We start from the raw sequence: 24,845 nt of genomic DNA on the forward strand, positions 1-24,845 counted from the left end.
AGGGTCACCGGTCCTTTGTAGTCCGTGGATTAATCCCTCACATCACAGTTGACCTCGTCATAACGGCGATGAAGTTAGACTTGCTACGTTTTGACTCAGGGCTCGTCACAATTCTTTAGCGCATGGCTTTGGCTTCTTCCACTCGAAGCTCAGGAGGAAGAAGCTTCCCTTTTTTCCCCTTCTCTTTTTCCCTACTCTTTTGCATGGCTTTGTTATCACTAGCGGAGACTTCAGGATTCGCCCCACGATGGGATGCCCTTTCGGTCGCCAACTCTCGCTGGCATTCCCGACGGGTGGCTTCTTCTTCTTCTGCAGAGCACGCGAGTTAACCCATTTTCCGAACATTGAGAGTATTCCGCCAAGCGGGATTGCCTATACTCCGTTTCATATAAAGCGTGCATTCCTGCTGAGGATAGAGAGTATGTTTCGCGCTTCCGGAATTGAGAAACATCGGGCACAAGGCTGCTCAAAGCAGTATAATTCCAAACACTGTGAACGTAATTGTTATCATTACAGTTTTACTAGCGTTATCTGGACAAAGTTTGCGTATGTTTTTTACCACTGTGGGTCTGTTTTTATGTATCCCAGTGGAATGCAGCCATGCGAGCGCATCTAAACCTTGAAGAGACGGCCCGAGCGATTTCGCCATTCCTGCCTTTCGTTTTACCATGCAGACGCTATTCCCAGGCACGCGCATCTAAAGCCACGACGTGAGGTGGAGTGGTACCATTTGTTTATTTTTTGCCGGGGAATATTTGCGCATATTCCATGGAGTTGCGCTACTTGGCGTTTGTTCTTCCTTTCATAAGGCATGCCATCTACACAGCACTTTGCCCGGGTTAGCACACCTCGTCCCATGGGAGAATCGCCAACTAACATCTTTGCTCTTAAGAAGGAGATCAATGATATTTTGTTTTGTAGTACATCTCAGCGTGACCTTTAAAGTGTTTGATCTAAATAGAGATCATGTTTAAAGCTTTGCAGAAGAGGTTTAACACAACTCTACTTGCATTCGAGTTCCGAAGATAATGACCTATAATTGCAACGGAGTGATTGATGGTCCCAGCATGATTCCAAAAATCTGTTTTTGGTTTCTATCTTACCCAGTCCACGATGAATTCAGCACGGCTGCCACGCACGTTCTGAACAGCGCGGAAGACGTCCAACTCTTTCTCGAGTTGGAGTTGGTCGCAGATTGCCGCTGAGACGCAGTAGAGACCAGAATGTTGGCATCCGTCACTGGAAGACATAAAAAATAACTGGCGACTTCCAGAACACCATACTACTATTAGAACCAGTCAGAACGCCTAAGCTGAAAGTGACCACATTAAAACAACCTTGCAAACGATCGTTTTTGCTTGAGAAATGATTATACCAAAATCTCAACTCTAAACTCCTTCCCGTTTAACCCGGGGCGTGGCGCTCTTCCTGTGCCCGATCGACTTTCAGCTAGCGACCTGCCCATGCTCGCCGACTCCGTGTGCTGAGTTTGCTATGGCTTGTTTGGCTTTTTTAGTTCCTTGCTACGCCACTGCACCGGCTGGCGCTGCGTTTATTCACCATTTCTCCGCTGTATGCGAGATAGCTCAGTCGGGTGTCATTATTTAGCCGTTTTTTCGGGCTGTTGCATTTAGTTCTTCCAATTCACCCTGTGAGGAGTGCACACCTTTTGTGGACTCGGCGGTCTGTGTAAATGCAAGGTTTTTTAATGCGAAAGAGTAACTTCGTAGGGCCGACGAAAGCACGCAAACAGCTGGCGTCCATCCAATGCGCACCTATTCTGATATCGTTCGAAAAATTCCCTAGAGCTATCACGCCTCTGCTAACGCGTCTCAGAGCGTTTCTTGCATGTAATAGCGCGCGTACATCGGAAATATAAAAAAAATATTCAGCGCGTTTTGTTTCATAGCAAGGATGAGAAAAAACAAACACCAGAAAGTACTTAGCGTGCACGGTTTCATAAACAAAAAAACAGACGGAAAAACTCTCGGCTCGCGGGCGGTGCCGAATTACATGCGACGCGTTTCACACTCGAGTATAACAAAAAAAATAATACGAGCACGCTTAACAAATTTGGCCTGGTGTCTTAGTTGCCCTGCAGCTTCTTCGGAGGCAGTGACGCAGATGCATGAATAGTGAATCTGGAAAAAGTAGGTGCACTGAGTCTGAGTTCGACTTTGCAGGTTATAGAAAACGTCGGCAGAAGGCTCGGCGACAAACCTAGCCAGGAGAAACACTTTCGCGAGAGAATGTGCTGAAAGATCCTGTGCATTGTTTTTGCACTGTGTTTTCAGCGAAAATATCGTTGGCGATTGTACTTGCTGCACACAGCTGAGAAAGACAGGCAACCGCACGGCAAAAAAATGTTTTAGGTGCGGAGTTCCTCAGCACCTCACAATGTCCGTCCGCGTCCGTCCGCAAGCATTTACAATCGAGGAAAATCAAAAAGGCTCCGGCAGGATTCAAGCCTGTGTACGGTAGACGAGACAGAGTTAGTGTCAGCAGTTTTACCCATTGAGCTACGACCGTGAGCTATTACCCGAGAATCAAACGGCTTACTCCGTAGCTTGGCGCAAAGCATTTGCACTTGGGAAAATTACACAGGCGCCAGCACAATTTGAGCCGGTGTCTGGAAGAACAAACAGAGTTAGTGTCAGTCGTCTTACCCATTAGGCTACGACCGTGAGTTAGTAACCGATAGCCAAAAGGCTTACTGCATCGCCTGTAATGGTGCGGAGTACCTCAGGAGCTTCGTATGTCCGTCCGCGTCCAACTGTGCGCACACAACCATCAAGCGAAAATCAAGCGAAATTCGTTTTGAGCCGTGAGTTGCAGTTTCTTTTAGGGAATATTCAAGCTGCAACTCACGGCTCCAAACCAAATGACGGTCAGGGCGCGAATGGGATGTCACTCGGGGCGGAACTTCGATGTCATTTTGAATCCCCGTAGTCCGGGAAAATCAACTCGCAATCAACCACACAGTTGAGATGCTGCCATTTTTACCACGTTTCCATCGCTTTGTTACGTGCAAGTGGCCTACGAAAAAGATCGTAAGATAAGTGTGGTTTTCAAAGCAGCTATATACGAGGGGCGGCTGTTATGCCAACCGGGGTATTTGTCGGGTTCAGCCACCCCGAGGAAGTTCCTACAAGTGTGACTCCAGTTATGGTGAAAAAGAAGCAGCCACTGAAAAGGTTGGCGTTGATTAGTGCCCCGTTTGTTAAAACAAATGCCTTCGCGTGAGGATTTTGGCACTTCCACGGCCACATTGGCACGGTTGGAGCTCTTTTGCACAATTCAAGGCACTACCTGTAAGCTTTTGCTGGTGCATAAATCAGCTGAACGTAAAAAAAAAAAAACGTTTCCCGACGTAAAGCCCCAGTTGACAGTTTTCGAATGTTTAAGTGAACGGAAATGCTCGCAGCTAGGGACTGCCAGTGGGACATGCGGGTTCGGTTGCAGCGTGATTTGCTTGTATAAGCAGAAGTTTGCATAGCTAGGAAGCGCGGCTCGACTGAACAGTAAATTCTCGATGATGTTACGTATTTTAGGTACCAAGCGATACGATCGGTGTTGGTTGGTACGACGGCTAAATATTCCATAATTTCTAGCACCCAATGCCAATGAAGCGAAGCTGCTGAGGATCCAGATAAAATTTAGCTCCAGTTACGGAGCGTGCCTTCTATACACAGAATTTTTTCGGCACGCTGGTTACCCATCGTTGCCGGCTGCTATGGTCTGGTCGTTGTTTATAAGGCCGGTTGTGCCCTGTGCGCGTACAAAGCGGTAGGATGCTCGTTGGAGCAGTTCTGCACTTATAGTTCTCTCCAGCCATGTACGGAATTCTGCTCCTTGTTTAAATGTCGCTATACTTCCTTTTAAGGAAGTGAGGAGCCTCTCTAGTGGAAACTATTAGAAGATTAAGTCGGACGAAAATCTCGTTTCTTTGTGTTCAATGACGTGTATACAAAATGCCTGAAGGCCAAAATAACAGAACAATAAGTTAAAGAATTCTCAAAGCAACGCGTTTCCCAAAGTTCGTGAAATAAAGTGAAGTATTTGGTATCCTTTCATTGATTGATTGATAAATCGAATAAACATTTGTTAGAAAAAGCGAAGAATACAATTCGGTGTTGCGGTAAGAAAAACTACTAGGTCCATGAGAAAAGCAAAGGGGTAGAGAAAGATACAACAACTAGTGAAAATAGAGCCTGATGCTCCGGCCAGGATTTTTCTATTCGGGAAAGCGCAGGTGTTCGTGTGAATGTTTTCATGCTGATTTGCTGCTTACCACGCCATTAAGTCCACCTCTTCTGTCTCTGCAGGTTGCCGTGCAAGCTTTAACGAACCATAAATCATTCTTGAAAGCACGTCTTGTGCGGGAGCCTCATACCCTGTACTGTCGCAGAGATATTCGGAATGGCTGAAGAAATGGCAAGAATCTCTTTTCCAAAGGTGGCGTAGTTTGTTCATCCGGTCCTTTTTTTGGGGTGTTTTGGTGAAGGACTTGCGTGCCGGCTTGCCGTAAGTGCATATTTAAGGATGCTCATTGCTTGAGCATTTCTTAATCAGACCGTGTGAACAGTGTTAGTGGGGCAGATTTGTGAAAAGCACATGGCACACCACGGGGTTGTGGCCATTTTAGGGCTACTAGAACTGCTTCTTCAACGATATCCTGTTACTGCCCTATGGACCTAGTAGGAACTCACAAAGGGTAATCATGGGCGCACTTAACACGTTGAAACGTGGACTCTGAAGCACGACGGGCAGTATGTGTTCTACAACAACAAAAATTAGTAGACGGGTTATAACCGATGCTTGCAATGTTAATTTGCTTTAAAGTCCAGAATTACTACAAGTGAGGTGTCCAATGCCGGCTCTTGCATTGCGGCCGGAGAAATTCAGAGCCACATGTTGAGACACGCATCTTCAAAGGTAGTAGAAGCGGAGCCTCGGCATGTAGCTGAGTTCGTAACATTATGTGAAGTCCCCCTAATATCTAGAGACAGGAGCGATTCCTTGCTACGTTATTTTATGCTAAGCGCGAGGCAGACACAGGACGAGATAAGAGATGAGGACGAGCGCTAACTTGCAACAAAGTTTATTTCGAGAAGCAAACAACCATATACCCCTCCCCAAAACAGTGGAAAATAAACAAAATCATCTAGAGATAACACACTTGCCATGCTCGAAAATTCTACACCCTCAGGAACTCCAACTCCTTATCACAAACTGCGAAGGAGGGGGAGATAACACATTCCGGCCCCACTCTACAAATATTTTCCGCTTCGATAATTTCGAGCGTGAGCCTGCTTTTGCTTTTCCTTATCACAAAACATTTTTGAAAATCTGGCTTACAACCATTTAGAAGACACGGGCTTCCGTGCAGTGTAAGGAAACCATTACGACCATTCATCACATTGCGTGCGTGTTCGTGGAGCCTATCATTTAAAAAGCGACCAGTCTGTCCTACATACTGCTTACCACAAGAGAGAGAGATCTGGTACACTACATTCGCAATGCCCTACATAAGTGGTGCCCCTCCTACTGATCAGTAGTTTCAACCAGCAGTCTTTCAGGCTCTCGAATGCTGGTTATCCCGCGCACACACAGATATCAGTAGCGGAAGGTTTGGTCAACACGAATACATCAAAACAATCTCACCCACAATAAACGTCATTACCCCTGCTTGAATTCGCCGTGGTTCCGTATATTCATGGCTTATCGGACAACCGAAAAACATCGGAGCACGCCCAAGTGTAAAAGTACTGTGTTTTCATCCCCGAAAGAACTGGCCCATTATTCAAGACGATCTATTGCAAATGTAAACCGAGCATGTGCCAAGAAGTACAAAAGCCTCTTCGTATCGTGTGCAGAAAATGTGCTGCACCAGATCCCTCTCTGTTTTGGTAAGCAGTATGTAGGACAGACCGGTCGCGGTTTGAATGATAGGCTTCGCGAACACGCACGCAATGTCATGAGTAGTCGTGATGATTTCCTCGCACTGCACTGCAGAAAGTGGGTTCTAAAGAAATGTAAGGCGGATATACAAAAATGTTTTGTGATAGGGAAAAGCAAAAGCAGGCTCAGGTTTGAAATCATCAAAGCGGAAAAGATTGTAGAGTAAGACGGAATGTGTTACCTGCCCCTCCCTCGTTCTTTGCGATAAAGAGTTGAAATTCCTGAGGCCATGGAATGTTCGCGCATGGCAAGTGTGTTATCTCTTAATAATTTTGTGTACTTTTTCTCGGCTTTGGGGCGTCGTTTGTTTCTCGAAATCAGCTTAGTTGGAAGTTAGCGCTTGCCTTCGTCTCATGTCTTGTCTCGTCCCGTGTCTGCCTTGCGCTAAGCCTACGTACAAGACTGCATCACCAACAAGGCCAAATTTAGACTGTCGTCCTTGCTACGGTTACTCATGTTATCTCTTCCAGGGGGGGGGGGGGGTAATATAACGTTCTTCAGCCAGGGATTCATGTGAGCCAGAGGTCTTTAGGTTTATGGCGTAAATATATCTGATTCAAGCAAGCAAATGTTCAAATTTTAAAGAATTCAAGTATCTGGGGACATCTGTAGTTAAAAGTGGCACTGTGGTGTGAAATTTATTCCAATTGGTTATCCATCAAAAGCGATCTGTTGCTCCTCTGGCTGCTGCCGAGAGATTTTGATTTGAATGTTATAGTGATCAGTGCCTAATGTTTTTGAAGACATGTCTACTTGACATACTTAACCTTGATGGGAGTGAATAGAGCGCTTTCCGGAATACAACAGCACAATTACGAAATGGAATGATGGCTCGACGGTTTTACTGAACAAGGTTTGGTGGGGTGAATGCGATGTGGTTTAAGTCACAATTTAAAATCATGCCTTAAAAAGAAAAACAGGAATTGAAGGATTCGCAATAAAACTACTACCCCTTCATAAAGATAGTCTAGAAGACCGGAAAGGCTAAACTTGCGTCCAGTTTTCACTGAACGTTTGTACCATTAATCATCACACCTTCAAAGACAGAAATAGCAAAGAAGAACGAACCGATGCGACGATTTTGTGCGCACTATGTGAACGCATGTGCAAACAATATAAATGCATGCAAATTTTCCCCTTCCTCATGATCGATGCGTGTATTGCCTCACTTAAAAGCGTTTCTTTTTCTCGAATTTCAAATATATATTTTGACACGATGGAACCCTAGTTTTTCGCACGCGCGAGTGTCCAGAGATCTTATCATTGCTTTTCGATCGACCAACCAGTCTAGGGGGAAATTCATTATTTTTTGCACAGGACGCCATTGGTCCAACGTAAACGTTTTTGATTTAATAGAAGGGAGAATCGTTCAGGCAAAAAATGTGGCTCCTAGTAGAAGAAACTAAACAACTCACTGTATGAGCAGTCGTCCCGCCTACTTGAGATTCTTTCTCTGTCTCGTCATTCTTTTTTTATTGTTAACTCCAAAAACATTTGCCTGGAAGAGCTTTAAACGTAGACTAAAAGCTTTTTCTCAGAAAAAAAGGTTGATGCCCGTAAAAAGGTGAACTTGTAAGGAATTTTTACACTACAGCAAAGTAGAGCCGTCTGAGGTATTCTTTAAAAATTCCTGAGAAAGTCAGTTGCAGGAGTCACTGCGGTGCATCCTGCGTTTTTTAAATATAACGCCATAAACGCAATTCCTGCGAGGAGTTTGCAAACTTACAGACACTGCACTACGACAGGTGTTCCTTCCGCTTGCGCCTGCCAGCGCTGTACATGCTCGAGGAGCTCCAAGACAACTTTCGCTGAGCTGGGCACACTGGGATGCGTCGGCCAGGACTGGGAGTGAAACTGCTTTAGGATACGGGGTGGCCCCTGGAAGAACGAAATAGAACGTCCCGGTCACTGGAAATAAATATTAACGCCCCGTACAATAACACAGAAGCCACCCAAAAAAGGAGCATCTAACTAAAGCGCTGCATTTTAATACTCTGTATTCACCAACAACAGAAAATTAGCGACTGTGTGGGAAAGAAGATGAAAGGGTATCTTCTTTAGCACACAGCATCGAAGTGACACAAAAGAGGAGCACAATGTATTCAGACCGCACGCACCATTAACCCTTTTGTCCGGGCCGCCTCTCCACCCTTTCTTTAAGAGTAAGGAGGAATAAGGTGCTTTTACTGCGTAAGCGCAGAAGTCACTGCCTTCACCTGGAAGAGCTAGATTATTCTAATTCTTCTATCGAATGCTCCCCACCCCATCCCTTCCGAACGAACGAGCGATTTGACGCTTTCACTTCACGAGCGTAACAGGCGCTGACTTGACTTAGTCGGAGCTGGCACTTTTTCACTTATCGCTCTTGGCGTTGGCTGAAATTGAAGGCCAAATTGATGGAACGACGCCTTTCAAATACTTGACCTGGAGTTACAACTTTGCTTAAATTTAAAATGTCTCATCTTAAGTTTATGAACTTTCCCAAATGGAATATTGGTACGCGAGTCAAGAAATCTGCAGTGTCGACTCTGAAGAAGATGAGTCGCACGTGGCGCAACCCCGGTTTTACTGCAGCATTGGCTGCCTATAAAATCGTGGTTCGTAGCTTCATGTGCAGCGTCCCGCCGCGGCGTAACATGCTTGGTTCCTTTCGGACCAGCTCCGCAACGTCTTGGTACCGAAGGTAAGGCTGAGACTACGTGGACAGCCCCACCATTAGCCGATCTAGCACGTCGATGCCCCGAGCCCAGTGACCCCAGTCTGTGACCGACGAGAATAAAGACATGAGGGGCCGTGACCAGATGAGACCATTTTCAAGCCCCCCCTCTCGTGGGGTGCGGCCCCAAGTTTGCAGCGCCTCTTTTCAGCCGTGGTGGGCGTCACTGTACTCTGGCCACGTGGCATGCAGCTCATCATCTTCATCCGTGGCCGCATGACCGTAGGAACTCATAGTTTCCATCTTGTCTGTTATCTTTACAGCAGCTGGTCTTGGACTGCGGCCTCAAACGTGGTGGTCGCCTTCGAGAAGAAAGAAACCAGTGGAGCACTGCGCCTTCCAGACACCACTCCGAAAACGAAGATGAACTACGTGCGGCATAACCCCGCCGTTTCTGCAACCATGGCTGCCATGTATATTATCGTTAGCTTCTTCCATGGTTCACACCATGCGCCTTGTCACCCCGTAACTATATATTGAGGACGCTTATCATTATGGACTGGTGTAAACAAGGAGCAGCTGTGGGCAAACGAGCTTTTCTGAGCATATACGAAGAAGTCACAAATAAAACTGAATGGTATGCTAGAGGACCGTATAGTTGTGGAAGACGTCTTCTGCACAATTTACGGGTGAAGACATGACATGCCACTTGAACCAGGCGACCACATGGGTTTAATGTAGAGGCCATTTAAGCATAAAAGGTCCTTTTTCCACAATTGGAAACCATTCGAGCGCAAGTATAAACCTTAGACACTTGGGCTGCTCCAATACAATTTGCAGTAGACTATTTAAATAAATTCTACTCCAAGAAGAGTTCGTGGTAACATAGCAGGGGTAGTTGTGTTGGTGGGTATTTGTCAGAATACCGCTTTTTCTGACGGTCCCACGCCTACGAACGGTAGTTTGGGCAGCGGTTGACTGCGTTTCCAAAAAGCCGTTGCGGCGTGCTCCTCGCAGTCATAGCCTTTAGGAAAATATTTTCGACAAAGGTCACCTACTCTCCTACGCCTACCGCAGCCCATAATTTAGGCACTGTAGGCATTTACACGTGCCTTAAAATTTCAGTAAATGTGCTAGTGAGGAAAACAAACATTTAATGTAAAATGTCGAATGTTTTCATCTGTTTATTTTTCCACTGGTAATAAAAGAAAATTTTTCTTGGCATGGGTATTAAGTGGCATTGACATTCTTATGTGGTCAAAAACATATCGGAAGCCATTGTGGTGGATGAGCTGAATACTATCACTGATACCCTATTGAATACAGGTATACCCAGATCCCAGTAGTCACATATGCTAAAATCTACCTACGCCTTCTTGGACGTTGCCGGGGCAACCTCTACAAACGTACATCTTTGGATGTAATGCCTGGTGACGAATTTCCTAAAATTCAATGAATTCTGCACAAATTAGATTAACCCTTAGGAATAGCCAAATCATGACTATAACCTTTGCTGCACGTAAACGCCCTCTGAATGGAGCAACGAAGAAAACATAGAGCTTCAGTGCATTACAATGATTGATAACAGTTGTATATTTTATCGCATACTCACAATAAACTTATCTTCATCATCAGTAAAAGAGATTGAGCATTTGTTTCTCACCAGCCAATTTCCTGCGAGATAGTTGTAACGCCACACGATGTTTTTGTGTGCTTGGCAGGTGCGGAACCAAGCCCCTAAAAACCGCATGACTGTGCAGTTGTAGTGCTGCCTCTAGTGCTGTTTAGTAGTATCACGTCTTGGGTAATGCTCAGTTAATAGACAGACAACGAGGGTGTATTTTCACAGGTATTACGTAACTCTGATGTTGTGCTGCGCTGCAGTGAAATATTTGTGAATATATCTTCAATACATCAATCGCTCAGGAGTGAAGCTGAATAAAACCAGGTTTTAGTTTTTCTTCAAGCCCCTGAAGTGGTTGTAGACAAGGTCATATCTGTGGAGTGTTTGCTGAAATGTGTCTACCTGATCGCCAATTTCTTGCGCTTTTTCCGACGTTGTGATACATTTTTTTGGAGATTGGTTCTCCTAGGTAACCAACAGTTAACATTCAAAGTGTGATAGGTCGACAAGGTTGATGATCGAAGTAATGATCCGATGAGGTGATCTGATGAAACGACGATTGCTGGTTCCTTGGCCGATGGCACATAGCCGACGACGGTCTACTCCAAGTAAACTCACAATGTACAATATGTACACTTTATTTACACTGCGTATTTACAACTCATGGCTCATGATCGCAAACAAGAGGTCGGGCAAGGCCCACGTCGAGTGGGAGCTCGCCGCTCTCGGCCTCTAATCTCCTGTCTCTCTGTCCCCCTTTCTCTTGATTTCAAAAACCTCAAACTCATGGGTTTTCCCAACAAAACCCCGCCCTCAAAAGGGACATCACAACTTGGGAGTGAGGATGGCTCATTGATTAGCCCAAACTAGGCCACTGATTGGCCATTGTGACAAAGCTAGGTGGAGTCAAAATAGTCACGTGACCCACCTCTCTCAGTATCATACAGAAACCTTAAGGTATTCGGCAAAACAAAAATATAACAGAAATTAAAACCAACCAACTAAAAGCAGACCCAGCGACCTGACTCGCCTCTCAGGCGGCACGTCTCAAAGTATTGTCATACCGTGCCCGCGTAGGTTTGTGCTCCGCTTCGCGAGAATTCCTTTGCTTTGTAGAGACGTGGAGGGCCTAACAAAGCCTGGTCGCCTACCTATTAACGCATGACAGCCTCCGAGTCGCCAGGTTCAGACGTGTGGGGAACTGAAACCTCGCCCAGTAACATTGAGCGGTGCAACTGTCACAAACAGCACGTCTAGGGACCTTTTCCTATGTTTGACCGGAGGTATGACCCCTTGATCGACCTTTAGCTCCCGTCCTCTTCGGAGATTCTCGTGGCGGTATTCGCGGTCGTTAAAACGTCAGCGGTCCTCCTCTGCTGGCTTCTCAAACAAACGCAACGAAATCCTTCGAAATCTAACACCGCTTTCAACTATAATGGCGTGACCGACGCGTTTGTAAGCGTCGTATCCGAGCACGTTCGTCGGGTGGACACAAAAGCGCGGCGAATAACAAAGCAGCCTCCCCGGTTTCTCCTTAAGCCCGTAGCGCTCAACTCAGCTCGGCCTTCGGGAAACAAACACAATACATGTAAACACGCTATGCCCACTGAACCATACCTAGCTTCACGGGCGGCATTAATAATAAGTGAGGTGCCCGAAGTTAACACCAACCTTCACGAACGAAAAGAAGCACTGAAATGTTTCGCAACATCTTGTGCCAATCTCCACGCACAGTCATGGATATAACTATGAACATACGACTGCCAAATTGTATGCCACGGCAGTCATAGATGGCACATAAATTAAAAGGGTGAGGGCTTTTTTTCTACTTTGTTTTCTTCTTGCATATTTCAAGGCACCTAACTTCATTATCTACCATGGTGGGCTGCTCTCGAGGCTTTTCGATGCTAGTAATGAAGGCAGGACTTTTTTAGGCTGAAGTACTCGCACGATTGCTCCCATGTAAACTAACGTTAGGTGGTTTCAGATAACATAAGCAGGTCAATGAAGTACACAATATTGATTTTTAAGCATTAGGAACTTCTCCCAGTTGTGAACCACAAGTGATCTCTACGTGGTCTCTAAGCGGTGCTGAGACGAGTATTACAAAGCAAAAAAAAAAAACTTTCGCACCGAGCTTTGGGTCAACAGGAAGGTTCGGACGACAAGGCCCTGGAAGTCTTGTGTGCTCTTCTGCTCCACAGTCACGTCCCCGTACGCCGCCATGCACTTGAGATCAGGCCAGAATATTGGTGTCACCGCCTGTGGGAGGAATCATTGTTAAAAAGCAAAACTTAGGAGCATCAAACGCGGCGAATGAAAAAAAAAGCCACATTATTCGACACGCCCCCCTCCTCAACAAATTTATGGGCGAGTGTTTGTGTGTTTGTATAGATACAGCGCTTCGGCTCAGTGAATAAGGCGCTTTGTAGGTGAGCCAAATGACGTGGGTTCGATTCCCGGCCGTGGCGGCCGTTTTACTGAAGGAGGCGAAAAGCGAAAACGGCGTGTGTTTGAGATTTCGGCGCGCGTTAAAGATCCCCAGAAGGTCAAAATTATTCCGAAGTCCTCCGCTACAGCGCACCTTATCGCCTGTGCAGCGTCGCCATGTTCAACCACATAATGTGTGCGTGGGAGGATGTATATATGTATGCATGTATACGGGCCTGCATGTAAGCGTGTATGCATGTGTGTGAATGTGTGCAATGTGTAATATGTGTAATGTGTGAGTGTACCCATGCACCTAGTTGAGTAATTTTGTATGAATGTTCGTATATATGTATGCATTTCTGCCAGTAGCATATACGTTTCTTACTCTTTACTACTGGACGCAAGTACACATGGTTTCGTAGTGATTGGTTTAGAATTCTGATGACTAGTATCGACATATTGCCACCAAAGCCTATTTAAACAAGTAATTCATTTTCTGAGAGGATACGGCCGACCCAGAACCGGTCCTGTGGCTACAGTTTTAAAGAACAAACTAGAACGACGTCGATGAGCTACTCTAGGTAAAGCTATTAAGGGGAAGCACAAGGTATCTTATCAAACGGGAAAATATTCACCATATGTGTCGTCAATGACAACACAAAAGGCACCTGAATGGCCACTGCTGTGAAGAGAAAAAAAAATGGCGCAGTTCGCATCAGGGGTGCACGGCTGGAGAAACAGGAGAGCTATCGTCACCTCTCCCTTTGTAGGAGTCCGGGCTGTTGCACATCACATGGATTTGCGAACTTGCCTGTGAAAGTGCTCCATACCTAGCAGGCCGGGAAAATTCTTCCTGCGGGCTTTGACATCTCTCCCAAAGTGGACCACCTTATCACGTGCTAGAATCCGAGAAAACTGGCTTCGCGTACTCGGCGTCTGTAGCACCCACTCGCCGTCTGTGCTCCCTACTTTAGGCGCGAGCGCGCGTAAACTGACGACGCGAACAACACGCGAGAGGTCACGCCACGAACTCAATCGCAGAGAAGCCTAGGGTGAAGGAGCCAGGACAGATTCCGTTCACGGGAAGCGTTCTTTCTCCTGGTTCGTCTACTTATTTTTCATGCGGCGGCGGTCTTTTAGTTGCTTTTTGTTGGGCTTAGTTTTGGGGTTAGGTTATCGCCTTTATCGTCTTTTTATAATTTATTTCCATATCCACAAATCGATGTGTGCATTTGCCTTCCAGTCACGAATTGAGGCGGCGTGGGAAGGCGAGACAGAATGGCTGTAATACTTGTGAAAATTCCTATCTACCCTTTTTTCCTCGTAAGTGCTGCACATTCTGCGCCAAAACCGTTTTTTCTGTCCTATTGGCCCGGCATGTTTTTTTTTACGCCGCAGCTACCCCCATACCCCATGAACCTTTGGGTGGTCCTCTGGCTAGGTCGCCGTTTTTACGGCGTTAAGGTCCCGGGTTCGATTTCAGAGACCTCCCTAACCATACTTTGTCTCGAGCGCGCACTCCCTAACCTTGCTCACGGGCTTCTTGCCTCCTCGCCACTGTTCCTCATACTTCTTGGCAAAGCATTTTCAACTTCTCGACTGCGCCTATGATTATAGTTTTCTGGTAACGCTCCTTGGTGGAGCTAATTGCTTAAAAGCTGCGCTTTTTAAAGAAGCTGATTTCGGGCGTATTTGCACCAGAATCGTAAAAGCAGCCGCTGAATGCACTAAGCACAGCGCTAACTGGGCAGCGTTGAAGCATGAAACAAAAAGGGCCACGTATCTCCTCCTTTCGTTGCAGATGTCGACAAAAGACGATAGTCAACTGGGGCACTGCCAAGTACATGCGTCCCTTCTCGTTCCAGTTCACCTGATATGCTGTTCCTCTACCGTCTCGTTCCTCTCAAGATAAACACGCTAGAGGTAAGCTCAAGGCATTTTGAATTTATCGCGTTCCACTGCGCCGTGTAGGGGTGACTCGTTGCCAGCCCTGCCGTAAGGCGGAGACGAGCGTGAATCGACGCAACCTACTGAACGTTTATAGAACCATGTTCTACTCCACGAGCTTGATAAGCGGGACGTGGAACCTATCAAGCGGAGACCTTCGTTGCTGTTGCCATTTGATTTCTTAAATGCCTCCAGGAGCTATAGTAGCTCGGGCAACAGCAGGGGACGGTGTTCTTTAGTTGATCTAGTATTACATTCACTGTTGCAAAAATCAAGCATCCATGAAATTTTTAATAAAGGAATGCTGAACATATCATTTATGTATTGATTTTATGCATGATATTTACATAATGCCCTGTTCTTGTTCAAGAACTTTGACTGGTGTGAACATTGACACCTTCAGATTAGGCTGTGGGTATATAAGACTAATGCGCAGCTTCTTTTTCACTTGGGCCTAGTGGCTGAATCGAGTTACAGAAATAGAGACAGAGTCTGCTGGGGGGCTGAAATTCCTGAATGGCTGAATTGTGCCAAGGACTTTATGTTCCGGCGGGGCAGCACAACGTTTGTGCATTGGTGTGGCCCCTCCCTTAAGGACGTCATCTACCCTGGTGACGACTGACCCGCCTCTTGGATATTTATAGACACGTCATCTTGGCGTCCTGAGAGGTTTTTTCAGCCCCAGACCAAGACTCATGTCTTCTATTTCACAGCCCCAAAGAAAGTCACCATAGATGATCTGATGTACGGCCCCGAGGAAATGGTAAGCCGGTATAGCCTGAACACCCTGTTGCACATGGGTGGTTTCAAGTACTGCGCATTGGCTGCTACGGCTGCTGCTGCTCGCAAGGTCACAGGAAAAGGAGCCGCCCTTGTGAACGGTGCTTCATTTCCTGTGGCCTGCATGGGCACACAAGTTTTCTACGTCATAGTGTCCCGCTTTAATCCCGCCGTTAGCAGCGTGGATCTCGCGGCCTCAGTGAGCCCCTATGGAAAGGTCCAGAACGTCAGCCAGCCGATGTGGAGGAGTCTCCAGCATATCAAGACCGACATGCGACTTTCGAAGGCGGACAAGGCCAAGGCGGTTCCTAAATTCATAAATATGCGAGGGTTACAGGCCCAGTTTGAATATAAAGGTGTGCGACGGGGATGCGTTCAGTGCGGTCAGAGCGGCTACAAACTCAGCGGCTGCAAGACACCCTGGTGCGGCCACTGCTGGGAGTACCGTCACGATGAAGCCGTCTGTAACAGCAAGTGTCGCCGCTGCAAGGGCAACCATGCAAACGCCGACTGCCTCCGGCCGCGGTCTGATGAGGACAGTGCAAGCAATTTCTCCGAGACACCTTGTACTCCCCCCAGTGAGCACGTTCTCGAGACCGCAAGTGAATTGTCTGAACTACCCCGTGCACCTCCCAGCCAGCCGGGAGAGCTCTAAGACGGAAGTATTGATGCTCTCGAAAGCGCAAGCGAATTTCCCGAACTACCCTGGGCCTCTTCGAGTCAGCCGGCGGAGACGTCAAGAGGGAACACTGGAGGGAACTGCTCCAGGCGTCACCACGCCGATCGAAGAATCTTCGAGCGACAGCCAAGAGATGGATGTCGAATCTCCACGTCACTTTCAGAGGAGGCGATTGCATGTCTTTGGCTGGCCACTTCATCGTTATTGGACTGGCACTTCCCTCTTCACGAGCCTCTGCTCTACTGAGTGCAGCGACATCGCAGAGCAGCCTCAGTGCGAGAAAGGCCGTGCGTCGGTCAAAAACACCGTTCGTTTTGGAATCTAAAGCGGCTCGCACAGCAGCCGAAAGGAGCAAATAAAGCCGACACGAGTGTTAAGACAACAGCGAATCATTATCGTCTTGCACCCAAGCCGCCTGCGGCTGGCCTCCGTACGCCCAGCTCCAGTGTTCTCCCTCCTGGCGAAGATCAACGATCCCCGTGTGGTCAATCCTATCAGCCAGAGTGCCGACCTACTCCGCTCGCCATCCCTCCTGGATAGGCCCGACGCATCCAAGCGGAGTTTGCCGCCTTCCTTCGTGGACTCAGGTGATGCGGATGACAACAAGACTTTGTGTGTTGAGATGTCCTCTGAGGACAGCGAAATGTAGGTGGGAGCATCAACATTAAGTAGCGCATTTATACCACCATCATGATTGTGCATTTTATTTCACTGAATGCCCACGGTTTTCGCCGCTTGGAAAAACGGCGCGAGATTATGCATTATCCACGTCCGCAAAATGTGGACGTTCTCTTCTTGCACGAGGGTAGTTTCCGCTTAGCGCGGATGAGTTGATTTTTGGCAAGCGTTTTTCAATACAGGCGCTTTTCGCATTGACTGATCGGACAGCTTCGGATGTACGGGTTTTTTTCTTGCGAGACAGCCTACCACGCAAGGCTCACTGCACGTTCGGTTTGGAGGGCGCATGCTGCTGGCAGTAGCTTTTCTGCTCTTCAATCGTCATGTGCGAGCCATGGCTGTTTATGCACCAGCGCGGCACTCCGATTCATCAGCGTTTTTCATATCTTTAGATGCATTCATGTTGTAGCCCAACCCCAGGTTTTTAGAAGGGGACTTTAACTGTGTTCTCAATCCCCTGCGAGATGTGTGTGGTCCTGGACTGGGTAAAACCTACGTAGGCGTGAAGGCACTAACTGATCTTGAAAGCCCGTTCCAACTCAGCGACGCGTGGGGACAGCGGCATGGCCAAAGATTTGTCACCACGCGGGAGAGGGGACGGTCCGGCAGCCGGTTGGATGAGTTCTTTTTTACCCCGGACCTCAGCCACTATCTTGAGCACTGCGACGTTCTCTCTTTTCTGCGGGCATTTCGCGTATCTCTGATGACAGGCCAGTCTTAGCGACTCTAAACTTCGGCGACTGTATGTCACGTCAGCAGATGCGGCGATAAGGTCAGTGAAGCCGCGTTAAGGGACGCACTTCGTCCGCCACGTCGCGGCTCTAGGAGCCCACTACCGTAGGATGAGTTAAAGTCGTGCTGGCGCGAGGAGCTCGTCCGGGAGGGGCGAGCGCGTAAAAGCTGCCTCACTGCTGCGCTCAACGATACACTATGGAGGCTTCGGATTTTCAAAAGGGGTGGCATTTTAACCTTAACCATGCATGACCACGTATTTTTATTGATGGCGCGATATGAACACATGTTACTGCAGTCCTGTCACACTGCTAGTAGTGCCCAGTTTTCAGGCCGGCAAGTGTCAGATACATCCGTGTTACGGTACGTCGAAGCAGACTCCCTGGACGTACCAGGATTGGACTGAGTGCCACAGCTTATGTTGCCGGAAGGCTCCAAAAGCGCTAATTCCGAAAACATTTGTGAGGTTTTCACGGCACATTTTTCTTGTTGCGGGATGAATTCTTTGAGCAACGCCTAGCGACGTTTTGTGTGGCACTGAGATCGGTACCCAATGACATGTCTAGCGGGCTATGTGCGCTGGTTTCGACAGGGTAGCTGTATGATTGCGTCAGACTTCTAAACGGCGAGGCAGCTTCGGGCCCTGATGCCCCTCAAGGTTTCACATGACCTTATCTTTCGTTGTGGGAGGTGCGCTTCTCGCAACGGTGAGCGGCCTTCTTCATAGTGAGCGGCCCGAATCCTTTCGCGAGTTTCACGTCGTCCTGATAGTGAAGCCACGAGGAAACCATTCGGGCTCAGTTGCGTACAGACCAATCACATTATTTAACACTGATTATAATATTGTCGCGTTCATTCTAGCCCGCCGAATGAGCCATGTACTCTCGCACATCCTAAGCAGCGCGCAAACTTGCAGAGTGCCGGTACGGTCAATTTTTTAAATGCGGAGCATTTCTTAGGCTCGCGATGTCAATCGTCGATGTTGTCGCCGCCGTCCACACGCTCACTGCGCATGTGCGTCACGTCGATGCGCAGGTGCGCGTCTCTCCCCCATGCCCTCCTCGCTCTCAACAACAGGTGCGGTGGTGCGGGAGGAGCGCGTGTACCCCGTGCGCTCCGTCGCTCTCAACAACAGCTGCGGCGGTGCGGGGGGAGGGCGTCTGTGTGCGCATGCGTCGTAGTTACCCGTGGGCTGCGTCGCGCTCAACAGTAACGGCGGCAGGGCGTGTACACGTGATAACGGCGTGGTAGGTGCATGGAAAGTTCGCGCGCTTGTGTACGGAAGTGTGCCCATGCGCGTCTCTCCTCCGTACTCATCTCCCTCGAACGCGGGCTGTGTGTATATATGCGCCGGAGCGCGCGTTCGGAATTCATTCAAGGGCGTCTTTGCTTGGCTTTCGCTTGACGTGATGCTTTGCTTGACGGCATGAACCAATAAAGACAGACTTCAACTTTACACTCCTTGCCTTCGCTTCTCCGTCATTCAATAAATAAGAATAATAAAGACGAAATAACAATTAAGCATTCCCAAACCATACCCAATTACGCAACATTCACGCGATAGCCCCACCACTCTGCGACGCATTTACTCGAGTTCGCCCCGTGAGAAGATGCGGGCGGGTTTTTTAAATGCAGAGAATTTCAGTAATTCACGATGTCATCCTCGTTGACGTCCGTAGTCCGCACCGCACCCCTCCCTACTATATAAAAAAAATACTATCCGGCGCCCGGTTTCGATCCCTCGACCCTGCGGGCGGAACGCAATGTACATGGTGCTCTACCCACTGCGCCACAAAGCCGACACAGAATGGGACGCTAAGAACGCGCCTTATATCGTTGACTCATTCAAATTACTACTGACGAGCCCTCTCTCGTCAGCAGTTGCCACAAGTGCAACAACGTTAACGTAACGCAAACTACTTAACGTCGTGCGCCCCCGGAAATGCTCTGCATTTGATCGTGCCCCTCGCGAGGGGGATGTTTCCCTGCGTCTTCTCTCGGTCGCGGACCCGTGGCGCCATCTGGCGGAGGCACGGCACGACTCGTAGCACTTTCTTTGAAAAAGCGCCTCGAAAGCGCGGCAAATATGAAATAGGGATGACGCGCTTTCGAGGCTATCCGCCGACGGGGCTGCTTTGTGTACAGACTCGGCGGCGAGCGTCGCGGGATTCTGGTGCCGACCAAACCCCATTTTTTTCCTGCTTAGCCCTGACCCGCGACCTAATTGACTTCGCGGTGAGAACCGGCCTTTCTGTTTGTTCCATATCGGTTGATCAGACGACAGCTGTCGATAGGGTGGAGCACCGGTACGTGGTCGGTGTTTTATGTATCTACGGCTACCCGTTAGGGTATATAACTCGCCACAGGCTAGCTTACTCGAACGTCACTGCTCGGCTACTTGTTAACGGCCGCCTCAGTGAGCGCTTCACAGTTACGCGCTGGAGCAGGCAGGGTTGAACCTCCTCTCCCTCCCTATTTGGCAATGCCTGGACCCCCTTCTGGATCCCGTTGCGGCGTGTCCTTCCATCCGCGGTTTCACGCAGCCCGGTCAAGTCCACATTAGGTCTCTGCATATGTTAGGCGGTCTGTTAGGCGCCGGGGGTGGCTGGACCACCTCGCGACATAACGTTTCGAGTGGCCGCAAAATTTGGGTCATTTATCTGGAGTGCGGTTTCTGCGCTTGTGACCTGAGATACGACCCTATCTGTGAGCGCACGACATACCTATGCATTCGCGCCCACATCGAGGTACTCCGCAGAAAATGTTTCCAAAACGTCCGGTTAAACAAAATTAGGTTTGACCGATTTACCGTATCTCTTCATTCTCTTTGTAACGAAGGCGACGCGACTTCTCGTGTAGCTGACGGGAACGTTTCTCTGGTCCCTTACCCTCATCCAAGCCGCCGGCACGGTGCTGCGTGGTTTGCATTACCCAAGGAGGAACCCCCAATGTTGAACACGGGCTTTGCTACTTATAGATTCTATGAAGTTTGGCTGGACCAAGGGCTTCAGTTGAAGTTACACATAAATTCAAATGATTGAAGTTATAGTTTAGGAGCTTTCACTGAATGAATAGATGTGTTGATGGCACTCATACCTCGTCTTCAAGGGGCCCAAGCGTGACAAGAGTGACGGCTCCGCTGCCGACTAGCATCTCCCAGAAGTCGTCGATGGTTTCCAGCAGTGGCATTTGCGTCACCAAGTATGCCTTGCTCCTCTTGTACCCCTATTAAAGAATACAATACACTTATTATGACAAAAAAGAACAAACAGCAAACTTAAATAAGTAGACAGGGTCTTGCTTTATTACGAAAAAATGAGAAATTATGGGGAGTGAAAGGTAAAAAGAAGAATTTTATATGAATGCTACTTGTAACTTACCCAAAAGATGTTGTATTAGGCGCATTTGCATGTTTTACGAGGTGTCACAATCCAGAAGTAATTGTTTCGTCAGTTCACCAAAATTGCTCCCCACGCCACAAGGATTATTTTATGAAAGCTCTGCTCCGCTGCAATGCTCCTGATGTCGTGTCCTTTCTCACTGTTTTTTCTGCCACTGCTGAAAACGTGTTTCTCCTAGAATGCTTGCAACCTTGTTGTTTATGTATATTTCGCCTAAAGACAAAAAGTTCTGCAGAAATTCATGAACTTATCTTATAATGCGCAGGATTCTTATGCCGCTTATCTTGAGAGAGTTTTTTAAAGCCAAGATTTTTGGTTTTTCTAAATCCTGTCCAACCATTTATCTCCATTTATGCTGTTATAAAAATTGCAGGCGGAATGTTCCCGAAATGTGCGTTATTGTGAAAATGCAGGGCGTTTCCCGGTTCGTCATTTTGTATATTTTTTTTTATTTTTCTTATTCCTTTGCGTTTCGAAATTTCGTTCGACCAATAATCTACATTTGCGCTATTATAACGAATACAAGTGGGAAATTCGCAAAATTTGCATTAGTGCGATATGCAGGGCGTTATACGGTTTGCTGTTTCGGAAATTTTGTAATCTTTTAATTATTTTTGTGTTTCAAAATATTCTTTGACAAATTTTATCTGTTGACGTTATTATCAGGATTACCGATTACATTTGGAATTTTCAGAAATTCTGCGTTATTCGGAAAATGCAGGGCGTTCCATGGTTCGTTGCTATCCGTCTTAAATAATTTTCTTATTTTTTTAGTGTTTAAAAGTTAGTCTTCCAATTTTCTCACTCACGCTATAATAATGATTAGAAGTCGAACTTTCGCTAAATCTGCATTATTGTTGAAATGCAAGGCGTTACACGATTCGGCATGTTTCGTAATTGTGGTATAGTTTTCTTAATACTTTAGTTTTCTAAATTTTGTCCGATGAATTATCTCAATTTACGCTATTTTAACGATTACAGATAAAACTTTCGCAAAATCTGCATTATTCTGGAAATGCCATATGTTGTAGGTTTCGCCCTTTTCTGTAGTCTTTTTATGTTTTTTTATTTTTGTAGTTTTTAAAAGTTTGGTTGGACCGATTATGTTCATTTACGCTATTTTACCGATTGCAGGTGGAACTCTCGCGAAATCAGCATTATTGTGGAAATGCAGGACGTTACACTGTTCGCCATTTTTCGTACCTTTTTATGCATTTTTCTTACTTTTTAGTTTTTCAAAATTTTGTGCTACCAGTTCTCTCCAATTACGCTATTATGGCGATTACACGAAAGGTGGGACTGCAGCGATATCTGCATTTTTGTAGAAATGCAGGGCGTTACACGGTCATGCCTGTGGAGGTATTACGAAAAGAATGCTACGCAATAAAAGACGAACGGGTATGCTGTACATGTTGCACTATTTAAGCGCCCAAGCCCACAGGGAAGGCTGAGAATAGCATCAGGGTTGCTTCATGTAGGACGCTCTGATCAGTTTTTCTTGTCGCAAAATCAAAGCTGGCGAGGAAATGTAAGCATAACATTCAAAATTTTCTTAGTACAGCAGTCCCTCGTTGTAACGAAGTCAGCGGGATAGCGAAATGTTTTGTTATAAGCGATATTTGGATATAAGCGACCACTCGAGAAAAAGTAAAGCATTTGATCTTAAAGCAGCAATGAAGAGAAAATGCAAGTTTATTTTATACGAAAGATCTCGTGTTTTATAGTGTCCCAGCGCTTGTCCGGATACAAACGATGCTTTATTCACTGAAAAATTATTCAAGTTAGGTAAAAATTTTGATTCAACCGCTAAATCGTTTGTTTTCGGGGTCTGCAATGACATCACAGGAACCGACCGCTCTGCAGCCTAGAGCACCTTGATTCACGCATCCTCCGTACAGGGTAGAGACACGTATACGCCTGCCCTGCCATTTTGGGTCGCTCGCTCGCCGCCGAGGCAAGTCATTGTTTCAAAACCGCGCTAAAATTACCGCCGCAACGCGGTTTACTGGCGAAGTTTGAATCATATTATCTGTATCAAGTTGCTAAGTCTCGTGGGAAACGACAAGAACAACGCATTGAGCACGTTGGCCCAATTGCGGCGGCACGGGACCGTTCAAAGGGTGTCTCCGCCCTGTACAGCAGTGCTGGTGCGTTCCCGCGTTTCATAACGTTACCCAAACCTAGACGGCGCCAGCATACCGTGGCAAGTGTTTGGTTTGTTTGTGACCGTATTTAAACCTGGCTTGTTTTTGCTCTGGGAGAAAATATTCGCTCGCTGAAACAGTGCTCGCTCGACAAATATGGTCACGAAAGACACCCTAGCTTGCGTCAATCGGCCAGTGTCGTCTGAGACAACCCCAAGCCCCGTAGTGCTGTGCAACTAAACCAAGCATGGTATGCGCAGTACGAACAGCAGTACTCTTTCTGAGCTTTGAGTAATGCGGTCTAAAATACATGCGTTTGGGTTGGGACCAGAAGTAATTTCGAATAAAGCGATATTTCGAGTAAAGCGATTTCGCTATAACGAGGGATTACTGTACTTTCCATTAAAAAGGTATACCAGCAGAACAAGGCATAAAAGAATCGTCATGTTCGCAAATATTTCTGCACCCAAAATACAGCTATAGCACATGCCACGTCTGCCACGTTAAATATTGTTTCTCGAAGAATATTATGCAATATTTAAAAACATTGGGGGGAGGCGGGCGATGTAACTACTTTAATGGGTGCTCTGGTGTTTTCAGCAAACAAACGCCACATGCCAAAGCTGGAAGAGAATGGTTTTGACTTGAAGGGGTTCAAAATGCTAATAACATCGTAACCTCGTTTCCCTCACATATAAACAGAAAAGAGGTTGAAAATATAGAAAATCACAGCCTCCTAGAAACACCGCAGCTAATTCAACAGCGCACTTCAAGTCATACTGATGCAAGTAATGGTTGCTTACATCGACGTATACTGCGTTGATGCAGTCCGTCTTCAAACCGTCAGATGTTACCCTCAAAAGGGGCCTCCGACTGTCCCCTGGAAAAATGGTTGCAGAATTTTATAATATGACTAGCAATAAACAGTTCACACCACCACGACTAGAAGGATGTCCCGCTTTGTGTGACATACCAGCCAGGATTTTTGACGATCGATCGTTGCAAGTGTTGTTAGCGTCGCGAGCGCTTCTAAAGCTCTCTGGAACCGGAGAGGGGCATATACTGCTGAGCTCCTGCGGGAATAAAGGGTAATACAACTGACGATGATCCAGCGCACCAGCTCAATATTTGTGGTGGCTAACGAGTATTACACATATTCGAAGGCAGTCGCCGATAGATAAATTAGAAAATACCTTTTTATAAGACACATTAACAAGGCCCTTTCATTGTGAAAAAAAACTTCTCTTGTCCCGTTTCAAAATGGCTGTGCTGAAGAGATTTGGTAAAACGAAGAATTTATTCCCCGAAAATTTAGAATGACACGGGTCGGTACGTTAATTAGCATTTCAGTATGGTGCTGAACTTTGTGCCACTGGCGCAATTGCCAGCACTACGTAACGGTGTTCCCAACTGTACGAAAACAGAACTAGACTCGTGTAGAAAGAATTATCATCATCAGCAGCAGCAGCTTGCGTGTGTCCACTGCTGGACGAAGGCCTCTCCGAAAGGTCTCCAGCCACATCTATTGAATGCTTAGCTGAGTCTACCCTGAGCAAGAATGCAGACACTTTTGAAGGCCGCTACAACACTTGTGTCAACCTTTTCAAAACTGTTAAATTCTCTTAAGATACAGCAAACCCATAAATTGAATACTTCGATAACGAAGCCAGAAAGTGGGACCAAAGCCAACTTCCGAGGCTCTGTGCATATAAAAATACTTTAATCTGGCTCAAAAAGTGCTTTCTCCTTCCAAGTTAATTCTCGCTGTTTTTGCGGCCTTACGTGACGCCACTGGAGCCATATCGTGGCTATA

The 24,845-nt window shown here is 46.9% G+C and overlaps 2 protein-coding genes across 2 annotated transcripts in view; both read right to left on the minus strand.

Moving 5' to 3' along the window:
• Positions 1-24,845, minus strand: part of LOC144162556 (uncharacterized) — a 419,428-nt gene that overhangs the window by 273,990 nt on the left and 120,593 nt on the right. The window lies entirely within an intron of this gene.
• The window catches only part of LOC144162557 (receptor-type tyrosine-protein phosphatase alpha-like), a 33,806-nt gene that overhangs the window by 914 nt on the left and 8,047 nt on the right, over positions 1-24,845 (minus strand). Inside the window, exons 4-9 of the mRNA XM_077693147.1 lie at positions 24,006-24,105; positions 23,836-23,912; positions 20,584-20,712; positions 12,375-12,503; positions 7,688-7,839; positions 1,104-1,239 (exon numbers count right to left, since the gene is read on the minus strand). Coding sequence (XP_077549273.1) covers positions 1,104-1,239; positions 7,688-7,839; positions 12,375-12,503; positions 20,584-20,712; positions 23,836-23,912; positions 24,006-24,105 — 723 coding nt within the window. The remainder of the gene's footprint in view (positions 1-1,103; positions 1,240-7,687; positions 7,840-12,374; positions 12,504-20,583; positions 20,713-23,835; positions 23,913-24,005; positions 24,106-24,845) is intronic.

This window comes from Haemaphysalis longicornis, unplaced genomic scaffold (genome assembly GCF_048455015.1).
Source record: "Haemaphysalis longicornis isolate Haplotype H1 unplaced genomic scaffold, Haemaphysalis longicornis Haplotype H1 scaffold_12, whole genome shotgun sequence".
Taxonomy (NCBI): Eukaryota; Metazoa; Arthropoda; class Arachnida; order Ixodida; family Ixodidae; genus Haemaphysalis; species Haemaphysalis longicornis.